The sequence below is a fragment of the Mytilus californianus genome, unplaced genomic scaffold (genome assembly GCF_021869535.1).
Source record: "Mytilus californianus isolate M0D057914Y unplaced genomic scaffold, xbMytCali1.0.p SCAF_15, whole genome shotgun sequence".
Lineage (NCBI taxonomy): Eukaryota > Metazoa > Mollusca > Bivalvia > Mytilida > Mytilidae > Mytilus > Mytilus californianus.
This window is the reverse complement of record NW_026262637.1, coordinates 25,030,092-25,042,522: the sequence shown is the minus strand read 5'-3', so window position 1 is coordinate 25,042,522 and position 12,431 is coordinate 25,030,092. Positions and strand designations below refer to the sequence as shown.

Genomic DNA, 12,431 nt, shown 5'->3' with positions numbered 1-12,431 from the left:
ATGAAAATTACTGCAGAACGAAAAAAGGTCAGAACGAAAATGTTCCAACAATTTGTCCATCATTTGTTAATATATAGTCACGTATTGGACATTGGTAAATATATATATTCTAAATATGATAATTTTCGTATGGTGTGTCAAATGTATTGAATACAAAGCTTTTGTTTCAGACAATTAGTTCAATGTGGTTCATCACTGTTTCTTTTACGAAAGTTTCATTTTGGGTCTTACTGAAGGATTGATTATTAACGACTAAACATCATCGATTTAAAACATGAAGGTTTTATTTTTAAAGGTAAACTGACCTGAGCAGATTCCTTTGATCTTGTTTTACAGTAAATTAGACACTTTCTTGTGTCATATATATTAGATAGACTATGCCTTGAAAAATATTTAAAAAATTGTACTTTTTTTTATCAACATGTGCAGGTGTTATTTACAATTACTGTGTTGGAGTTTTATCTCGTTTGGAAAAATAGATAAGATTGCAAATGAGACAACTATTCACCAGAGTTCAAATGACGAAGATAAAAGCAATTATATTTCACTGTACGGTATTTAACAATAAAAAAAAAAAACATACTGTACAGTCAGCTATAAACGGTCCCAACATGAAAAATGTAAAGCAATTCAAACCAACGGCCTAATTTATACAGTACAATTTATTAAAAACAAATATGACAGACATGAACCAATGACAAGCACTAACTTCTCAAATTATCATTAAACACAGTATATGGTAGTACCTATAAAAAACAATATATAACTATACAAATTCATGTTGCTGAAGTTTGCCAAAGATGCTGCCCACAATATAGGCCTACTACGTAAGCTACAAATTAGACTAAATATTTAAATATAATTTTTGTTTTCGTTTCAAACATTTATAAAAGCGGAATGTAAAATATCGCCATTAGTAGTCAGTTTGGTTCAATTGCGACAAAATAAGCTTAAAATCGTCGCTCATGTATTATTGGCATGCAAGTCAATACTTCAACCTCATTTGAATCCGTAATTACGCAATCTTCAGTTAGACCTTTAGTTGCGCATGTGTTTAGTATGTGGTCAGCATGTTCATTCTAAAAAGAAATAAATATCAGCATTGAAAAGTGAAACAATGGAGCCACGAGGAATAACCATTTCGTTGACTGATCCTGCTCACAAAAAATATTTTTTATACAGGTGTAAAATGATGATTTACATATATTTTAAATCTATAATATGAAATCAAACAGATCTTGAAAAATCGTCATCAAACGGTTGTACGTGCTTCTACAGACCTTTATTGCAAAAAAGGACATACACTTATTTTGCTTAACCTTTATGTTTGCTTTGACGGAATGTCTTGAAAATTTAACATTCTTTATCTGGTAGAAATGGACAATCTCTGATTTTGTCGTAAATTGAGCCAAACATTAGAATATTATATCTTAAGCTTGCAACAAGCGATTCATTTAGTTTAAAAGTGTGTATTTTGATGTTCTGACAATTTAAATTACTTATTGGCCTCTCACAAACACATCCGCTTTTAATTAAATTTTATGATAAGATTACATTAAACTTATACGGAGTGTTGTTTCCGATATTTTTTCAGTTTTCTTGAGCAGCAAAAAAGCTAATAAGCTTCCTGCCCGAAGTAGCCAGCACATTTTGACTTTGTTTTCTTAATCATGTGCGGTCTCTCCTTTCTTCGTTCAATTTAGTTGTGATCCTATTGGTAATTTAATTGTGTTTTACTTTTACGATAAATGGAATAGATTCGAAAAGGTGAGGTTTGTGCGTACCCAATTCTCGTTTAACCTCTCCTCATTTGTTCACGTATCAAGTCAAGCATGGGTTTTAAGTTGTTGTTTTCTTAGTATGTACGAATTTTTTCTAAGAAGTTGGAAGTTGAAGTAGACTTTTGTAAATTCCTTTATCTTCTAGTCATTTTTGTTCTTCTTATTTTATTATCCCATTTTTACATAGCCTACATGTAGTGGTAAAGAGTTTACAGTTTGAATCGACTTCATTTGAAATGCAGTCAATTCGAACTGACAGTTAGTTTAACTGTCAAGTAGATACGAATTTTCTTTCTGAGAACTTTCCAACCCATATGCAAGACCCGTGGTATAGGAGACAACTCTTACAAATGTATTGCATGTCATTTGTGCGTTTTAACCTAGCAGTTATTGAACCACTGACGAAGAATTTATGTTGTTTGCATGTGGTTATGAGAATGATGCAGCAGCATCTTAGAAAATTGGACAAGTCTTACTCAACGAAGCATGTTATTCAGGAATAACATTTAAAAAAAAATTCAAAAATCAAAAGCTGAAAAGCTGAAAAGGTAGACAATTAACATCATACCATGATGATACATGAAATGATTCTTAAAAATATATGTACTGAGGAGTATGAGAATAAATCTTGACATCAGTTAAATGCAATCTTCGAAGATTTGGGAACATTTCAAAAGGGAAAAAATGGATTGAATAATTAAGTTATCTTAGATAATTTAACGGTATGTCTTTGGTTTACAAATACAAATGGCAATATTCTAGAAGATATGATCTGAACAACCATCCTGGTACAAGCTAATGCTAACAGGAACCTAACATTAGCACAACGATAGTACTTAGATAGTGTCAGACTATCAAAATATTGAATTTAACGTCTGTCACATGGCAAAATCCTAGGTACTTTATTTATATGATTTGCACCTCGCGACTTTGGTCCTTTTGATTAAATTTCTTCCCTTAGTTGTAGATTGAAAATATAAATAATATCAAATTTGCGGATAATCCAGTCTTTTTACGTCTTGGATTTAAATTTAACGTGTCTTTGAAAACGTCCTTTGGCGAATATTTACAAATATGTCGTGTAATTCTAAGGAAAATCCTTAAAATTTGAAAATGGGAAGGATGAAATCATCATGTTTTGAAAGAATTTGGCCGAAAACTTACGAAAGCAGGTGAGATAACAGTTTTTAACCCGAAAATGTAACCTAATAGGTGTTTTCCTATATGCGGACAAATCATGAACAAACTATTCTTGTAAATTGTATCTTAATTCCTATTTTCAATCTTGATTTTTTACGATTTTTTGTAATTTGATATAGCAAGCATACTGCTGTTACGCGTCCGATTTTCAAACTAAAAAGACCGAAAATTTTCAAAGTAGACAATATTGCATGAGCAGAAGGCAACTAACATGTATAATTCACATATATGCGGACAAATTGTTGATTCGGTTTAGGAATTTGCATATTTGCATTTTTATTTTAGGGGCATGTATAATCCTAAATTTTGTGTTTACCAAGGCCTACCCGTTAAGGAAAAACCTTAGATGTGGCATCGGTATCCTGGAAAACATGTCTTGGAAAGAAATACTTGTGATAGATTTTTTTTTTTAGACAATGTATATTTTCTTGCAATATCCATCTCTTATTGATGTTTAAGTTGAAATTTCAAAATAAAAAAAAGGAGATGTCCCAATGAGACAACTATCCACCAAAGTTCAAATGAAGTGGATGTAAGCAATTAAAGGAAACCGAAAGTCCTTCAACAATGAGAAAAAATCATATCATATAGTTGGCTATAAAAGACCCTGACATGAAATTCAATTGAGACAACTAACGGCCTAAATTATAACAAAACAATTAACGGAAAACAAATATTACAGACTTGAACCAAAGACAAACACTGAACTACAGGCTCCTGACTTGGGACATGCGGGGTTAAAAATTTTGAATGCGCCAACCCTCCCCTTAATCTGGAACAGTAGTGTATCGGCACAGCATAAGAACAGGTCCGGTCTGTGCAATTGTTAGATGCTTTTCCTGTATGTTGTGCCGTTTCACCATTTGACTAAAATTCTAGTGCTTATATCGAAACCCTTATTGCTTAAACGATATGCTAATCTCGAAATTGGATTTTCTCATTAACTCTTTTAGAAGTGTCTTAAAATCGACCTGATATAAAAAGTGAGTATAGGCTTCTTCTTTGTTACAAACATTACATAGTGTAAACAATATTTATGATGAAATTAAATACATCTTATACCATATAAATTCATAGTGTGGCAAATAGGATTCAGAAAGAAGCAACAAGTGCTTATATCAATCTGTCTCATTATTGAATTTGATACAATATGCAAAAATAAATCAAAACCACATGCTCTGTTACATAGACTTTCATTCGTCTGTTTCCATTTAAATAATATGCTCTCTCTCTCTCTCTCTCTCTCTCTCTCTGAATATACATATACAGAAGCGGTTCTACAGGTTTTGCACAGTTATAACCTAACACAGTTTTAGAAAGTTCTTATCTAGAATAAATTATGACAATTCTCTTCTAGAGCTATTTAGAACAAACCTAGAACTTTTTCTTACATTTCTATCCTAGAACTGATTCTGGTAGCTCTGTCGTCAGAACAGTTTGGGGCAGCTTGATCTAGTTATATAGTTATCAATTTACCTAATAAACTACTTTTATTTATTTATTCTTATCAATTTCATTTATTTATTCTTATCAATTTCATTTATTTATTCTTATCAATTTCATTTATTTATTTTCTCATTTCATACACTTTCTATCTATTTTGTCTCATTAAATTTTTCTGTTTTCCTTTTTTTTCTTTTTTCTTTTTTCTTTAGTCTTTTTTTCTCATTGTATCTATATAATTTCAATCAAAATATTAAGAACAACGTTGATACTTTTGATGATTAATTATTTAGATTTATTCAGTTATTAAAGTGCTTTTTTCTTGTTTGTTGTAGTTTTATTTAATTTTATTTTTTTTTCAATTTGTTATGAACTATTATTAACATTATTGCGTGCCATTTACATAGAGATTACTATACCACAAAGATATCATAACATAATATTGTAAACTCGGGTATACAAACCCTCCTCGAGAAATGAAGTGGTCACTGCGTAATCCCAATATTTTACCTGCGATAAAATACCGGAAAGTGCTCCTCGACCTGTATAATTGTCTTTCTAAAGTGAATATATCTCAGTCAGTGTAATCGATTATTTTTACGGAAACACAAAATGTATAGATTTCTGTTCTTCGTATTATTGCATACATCAACGAATAACAGTTTTACCCTGAAACATTTCTAGAGTTTAACTTTTCTAGAACTGATTAAAATAGTTCTTTGAAAGATCTTTGTGACAGTTCATCAGAGAGTTAGAAGTATTACATACCCACGACATTTTATCATTGTATAGATCAATACATAAAACCACCTGAATGATAATAGTGAGGGTTGTCCAAGTGATATGCAGTACCGTTCCCATAGCACGGGTTCAAATAGTCTGGTTCTGTGTATCCAGAATATGAGCTGTCTCGTTGTGCACATGATCTACGCTGTAATTCAGAATATCGGCCTCCATCGGTACATTCTGGGTTAGCGTTCAAATACGCAGTAGCACATCCATCCATTAACAGGTACGAAGTTTCTTCAAGTGATACTGTTGAGCTGGATCTTCTATCTTGCAAGCTTTTGTGGCAATGTTTTTTTACGATGTCGTCAAGCAAGCGTCCAGCTTCTTTATTTGTCGAGCGAGTCTGTTTTGAGAATGGAATTCCAGTCATACAATAACTAACAAAATGTTCACAATTGAAACTTTTTAAGTGGTAATTGTTTGGAAGACCTTCATCAAAAAATATCCTAGCAACTTCTACTGGATCGAGACCGTCTTTCCTATATGAATTGTAGTAATATTTATACATTTTTGTGCATTTATCGAAATCAATCGCTGTTTCAAACACACTACCCTTAGGACACGAAGAAGAAGAAGCTAACATACAATCTATACTATCTCCTGAAAGTTCTATTACTTTAAATCTTTTCCTCTCTGTGTTAACAGCGGAAACGAGTGCATGGTGTTTGTATAATCCAGCTTTCCTCTTAAAACATATAGCATCTCCTGATTTTACACTAGTCAGGCTATTCACTTTGACTTTCCATCTTTGAGCTATAAAACAATCACTGTGCTATAATAATTGTCTATCAGTTTTCCACAAAAAAAACCCAGAATACTTGAAATTTAGATCAAACAAAAACAATATTAAGAAACAAACATTTTTCGCAAAGTTGGACAAAGATTTGTACTATAGTTTGTCTTATTAAGATCTATTGTTTCGATATAATACATAATTAATGACTTTGCTTGAATTTGTGCGATGAATTTGATTTAACCATGTGTAATTTGCTATATACCGAGATTATCAGTTTTTTTTGGTGTTAATTCACCTATGTAAATAATAGCACGTGTAGTTTACATACTGTGAATTTTTGCATTTTCGTAGATATTTGATTTCTTAGTTTTGTCAAAGTCTGCATACAAGCCTATAGAAAATTTGCAATTCGTTGAACATTTAAATTCATGGTTTATCTGTACCAAAGAAATCCACGAAAATTGGTACTCAACGACATTTTTACCTATTATGCCTGTGTGTTTTGTTCACACATTGTTGTCAATATAATGGAATTTTATGCGAGTGTCATACAAGTGAGAGATTAAGCTAGCTATAAACCAAGTTTTATCCACCATTTTCTACATAAGGAAATGGCTGTACCAAGTCATTAATATGACAAACGTTTGATGTGTTTGAGCTTTTAAAGGGACTTTCCGTTTTGAATTTTCCTTGGAGTTCGGTATTTTGGTTATTTTACTTTTCGTTATTATTCGTTGGGTACCAATTTTCGTGGATTTCGTGGGTACAGATAAACCATGAATTTAAATGTTCAACGAATTGCAAATTTTCAATAGGCTTGTATGCAGACTTTGGCAAAACCACGAAATAAATGAATCCACAGTAGGTGAACAAAACTAAATGGTGTGTTTGAAACGAAAATAATTGGAATGAAAAATATTTTTTTCCAATTTGCTGAAGCAACAAAAGAACACCATTAAATTGCAGGATAAGAACAATATGAGTTCGATGTTTTAATGCAGCTGCCATGTTTGTATTCTGCTCGAAATCGGAAAATGCTCGTTAAAGCTAGCATTTCAATTTTTCTGAGCATTGTGATAACACAACTGATAATTTAAGACATAAATAGCATATAAATATATCTTTTTGGGCAATACAGTTTACAATACAACCTGTGACATTCTCTGAATAATGGTCATCATCTGCTATGTTCAACATCAAATGGTGACCATTTATTAGGGGTCATAAAACCTGGGATGTTGGCAATTTATTGGGGTCATAAACCATGGGCTGGTGGTCAGTCTAATTAGGTTACCTGGAGAGATGCACTGATTTGATCTATTGATTAAAAATGGTGTGTAAATGACATCCTGCACAGGTAAATTGTTCTTGTCCCATTTCAATTACTTACATGTGAATAAGTTTTGTTTAAAGATTAAAATAAATGTTTTAATTTATTTATTTGCAAAGTTTAGAAATCATCTACATGTATAGGTAACAATGTAATATTCTTTTTTATTTTCGCATATGTGATACTAATATATCATTCTGTTCTTTTATGGGATGCAAATTAATTCCCTTTCTCAAGCAGTGTCACGTATTTATATTGTAAAAATTTTATTTGAATCTTTTCATAATGCTTATGACAAAGGAAGTGTATGTTTTTATTACTTTAAAATTTTTACAATTTGTATACAAAAATTTTTCTAAAAATATAATAATGATTAATTAATAAACATTAAAACTATCGGTCAATATGGTTTATATAAAGTTTTTACTTGACTGGCTTCATGGTGTTAAGAAATATATTTAAACAGACAGAAAGCCACAAAGTAGATAAGATAAAAAGTCAAAGATAAGTTATTGACTAGCACTTGAAAACAAAACAGGGAATTCTTGAAGTAATATATATTTTTTAAGAAAAAAAAAGTTATTGTACATCATGTACATTGTTGTCAATTGTTCATTTGCATTATTAAATTGATATAAATTAAAAATTATTATTAACTTCCTATCATGCAAATGATATGTTTATAGGCACCCTGAAGCCAATAATTTAACAAGTCTGCTTTCTATGTAATAAAATGATCATTATCAATTCTTTTACAAAAAAATTTGATTACAAAGGTGTACAATGCATTATTATTCAGGAAAACTACAAATATGATTTTGGAAAAAACAATTTTTGTTTTTCAATTTTTTTCAAATCTCAAAACTAGAGTTGTGCTGTAGCATCACTGAAGAGAATAATTTTCCAAATGCCCATCTGGTGCAGATAAGTTAGTACCATACGTTTTGTTCAGTAACGTTATGTCCTACATTCAGAATATACTAGTAAATCATCAAAATTTGATAAATCTTCATTAAAAATGCTAAATACCAATTTCCTGATTTCTGAATGAAAAGGAATTATTTCAAAAAAATTGTCTTAATGTTGATTGAAACAATTCTAAAATAATCAAATACGAAATCTTGAGTGTGGCTAATTTCTGTCAGATAGCAGCCACAATTTTCTCCAGGAAAAATAAAGTACACATCTATTGACATTTTCATGGACTATCAAATTAAAACATTTTTTGTTTTGTGTATTTAATTATTCTCATTTATCATCAATGATGTTCTGATTCTAAACTAGATATCAACTTTTCGGCCCCTTGCTCACTAATTTCCTAATTTTTGTCCTTTTAATAACATACAATTAAGGATTATTAAAATATCTATTTAATGAAATTATTTATTTGATTATCCTGAATTATATAACAAGCAATTTCAATTTAAAAAAAAAAAATGATATTATACATGTTATATGTATGGATATATTTTCTGATAATACATATAAATATAAGGAGATGTGGTATGATTGCCAATGAGACAACTATCCACCAAATTTCAAAAGAAGTGGATGTACATCATTTGTACATGTGCAAGTTATAAAATACAAAAATCTTGAACCTGAACTCTGAATTCTGAAAAAATAAATCCTTTACTTACAAGAAGCTTTTAAATTGTCAAAACTGCTGGACTTGCATAGTACATATTCTTGACATATTAATGCCAAGAATATCTAATAAAGAAAAAAAAAAGAATGTTTTGAAATGTCAATAGAGAAAGAACGAATTGCCTAAATTTTATTTAAATAAAGTCCTAAAATAAACTAAAACATGTGTTAATCAATGTTGAATGGAGATCAGTATCTTTAAATCTTTGATTTTAGAAATAAAAATTGAGAAACACTTTTTCAATATAAAAAGGCAGACATTAGATCCATAGAAATGGTTGACTGTGCAAGTGTGCAATATATATATATATATTGTAATGCCGGCCTTCCCCCCTTTTTATTGAAAATTTATAGAACATTTATAGTATAGTTTCTTGAAATTATTGAGGATAAACGATAGATGTTAGTGAGATGTCTAATGTTGCAAGTAATGTCAGACTTGTAATTTGTTATTTTGGCTGTTGTTTCAATGATACGACAGATTTGTGTATGTTAGTTTGTTAAGAAGTTTTATTTCACCTACTGATTCCATATTTTCGCGGTAGTTACCTTATTAGAATATAAACTCAAATAAAACTCTTCTAATGATCTACTAATGTATTTAAAGTCAAACCCCATCTTTATTGATGAAGATCAATCCATGTTTACAAATAATATCAACATTACGGGAATTTCCATTGTGTGATCCATGGTTGCCGATTGGTAAACAATATGTAACAAGCTCTGCCATTGGTCAGTCGAAAGTATAAAAGCAAAAGCAACAACAGAACCGAAGGATTGTTGGGTTGGCAAAGTTGGAAAGTAACAAATTTGAATAGAAGCTAAAATGTGTCTGATAATCACAACCAAGCGTTGAAAGTTAACTTTGTTTTTATTGAAGGTTGTCGGTGTCGGTGCTAAATCGGGTTGCCGGTGACGGTGCTAAATCGGGTTGTCGGTGACGGTGCTAAATACGGTTGCCGGTGACGGTGCTAAATACGTTTGCCGGTGACGGTGCTAATTATAATGTAGTTGTAAAGACGGTGCAAATTAAGTTTGTCGGTAACGGTGCTAATGTTGTTACTGGTTGTGTATAAGTTGTTTTTGGCGGTAATAAATTATTTTGATGGTACCGGTGCTAATATAGTTTTTGACGGTGCAAATTAAGTGTATATGTGTAGGTGACAGTGCTAAGGTGTTTATATTGACGGTTCTAAAGTAATTAATATGTTGTTGGTTTTATTATGCTGAGTTGATGTTGTATAATATGGAATGGTAGTAATATCCTTAAATTGGGATTATTGAAAGATTCTAAATAAGTGACAACCTTGTTACTTGACTGTTGAATTATTTACTAGTTTTGTTTGTCTATGTAAGACCAACCATTACCGGGGACCTGACCAGACCAGTGACAGAGCCTGCAAGACCCATTCTCTCCGTCGTGGATTATTTTTGATATTAATAAAATATGAAACTTTATTTTATCCAGATATTTTATTTCACAACTAAGAATATATATATAAACACAAATATACGATTTCCCTTTCTGTAACGTGTTTTGGTCCGACGGTAAACAGTGGACGTCGAACCTTACACTTTATAGATCATTGTACTCTCTTTTTCTTTGTGACCCTGTGTTCTCTGGTGGCCGACTCTAGCACCAGGGAGGCACCGTTTCAATATTACAAGATGAGATTCAAATATTCTTCTTTTGCCAAAAAATACATGTAAGAAATAACTTAAATTGAGGGAATTATTTAAAAGGTATAACAGCAAAACCAATAATGATGGCAGTATAAGCTACATATAAAAACTGAGGTCATAAGAAATTTTTTTCTAAAAATAATATTAAGCTACATATGTTCAGCTAGTTTTATTATTTTATTTTTTAATTTTCTTGTCATTATCACTGTAATTAAATTTGACAAACACATATTGTTTACCAGAGACATATTATATACATGTACATTTACAATGTACCTGAGACACTTTACCTGTAAGCTATTTAATTTTATCACTTAAATGCAACCATGATTTCCCTTTACCCTTGACTAGTTTTTGAGTGATACCTTGTGTATTAATTAAGCAATAGGGGTATAATGATGAACATATAGGGCCATCATAGTGGACATAGTTTTTATGGCCACCTTTAATCAGAGAATGTCACAGGTAGAACTGTACATTAAATAGGTGATATACGATACTTTTCAAAGTTCTATTACAATAATTAACAAAACATAGAACTGATAGTTGCATGTGACGTTCACGAAAGAGTGGTAGCGACAAATTGCTTTCCCTTTTACTTCTCAGTTCTAACTTGACATTGTTCAGTTCGAACCTGACATTTTTCACTTCGAACCTGACTTTTAACAATTCGAATTGGACCTCACTAACTTTAAAGTTGACATATCTCGCTTCCAATTTGAAATTATTTCCAACATAAATACGAATTAATTGCGATGTAAAAACAGTTTTTATGACTCTAACAGATTATCATAAAGTATTGTGTCCTTCGAAAATATAGTCTTCCACAAACCACAATTCTCTATTTATAGATTATCATTAAAATGAAAAAAAAAGTACATTCATGAAAGTACAGACATTCAAACTGGTGTGAAAATATATAACTATGCAAAGCCATGCCCAGAACAGATCATTTCAATTGGTTTGTTGGTGGACTATCGGTGACCGCTTAATTAACGGCAAGACTTTTCTTATCTGTCAATCAAATTTGAACTTTAGTAAAGTTCGGAAACTTTTAATCGTCGAATGGTACAGAGGACATAAACGGGACGCTTTGATGTCCATAATCGCTGAAAATCAAGGTATACTTTCCAGGGTTTCTGCTGAATCATCTTGATATTTCAATTGTCATTACATTTGTTCCATATATAAAAATAAGGAGATATGGCATGATTGCCAATAAGACAACTATCCACCAAAGTTCAAATCAATTAAAGGCAACCATACAGCCTTCAACAATGAGAAAAACCCATACCGTATATTCGGCTATAAAAGGCCCCAACATTAAAAATATGAAACATTTCAATTGAGAAAACTAACGGCCTAATTTATAACAAAACAATTTACGAAAAACATATATGATAGACATGAACCAACGACAACCACTGCATATCGGTAAACTACTGTTGCCTTTATTTAGTAGGATCAACCTCACGATTCTATAAATCGATATCTTCATTTCTCTTTCAGCCATTCTGGATTTTTGAAATCGCACAGGAGTCGAATGACTATTTGTTACATGGTGACCTATTTTTTGGATATTATCATAATTTTCTAAATTATAACTAAAGCATAGAAAATGACAATAAATGTCATCAAAAGTCAATATCTCCTACAAGAAGTCGACTGACAGTTTCAGTTATATGATCTTACTATGCTCATCATTTTGCTTTTTCCAATTTTTTATAGTTTACCGCAAAGAACACAACAAGGGGAAACAATCATTGAAAGGAAAACTCCCCTCAGGATTTGACTGTCAATTTACGACATGCTGATGTACTTG

At 31.2% G+C, this 12,431-nt stretch overlaps 1 protein-coding gene across 3 annotated transcripts in view; it reads right to left on the bottom strand.

The window, feature by feature from the left end:
• Positions 1-643: 643 nt before the first annotated feature.
• The window catches only part of LOC127725732 (uncharacterized), a 40,647-nt gene continuing 28,859 nt past the window's right edge, over positions 644-12,431 (bottom strand). The window contains exons 10-11 of one of the 3 annotated variants that reach the window (XM_052232944.1): positions 5,193-5,966; positions 644-1,079 (exon numbers count right to left, since the gene is read on the bottom strand). In XM_052232944.1, the coding sequence (XP_052088904.1) occupies positions 5,218-5,966 (749 nt within the window). In that variant the 3' untranslated portion in view covers positions 644-1,079; positions 5,193-5,217. Of the gene's footprint in view, positions 5,967-12,431 lie in introns of all 3 variants that reach the window. The other 2 variants (XM_052232943.1, XM_052232946.1) reach the window with 2 other exon arrangements.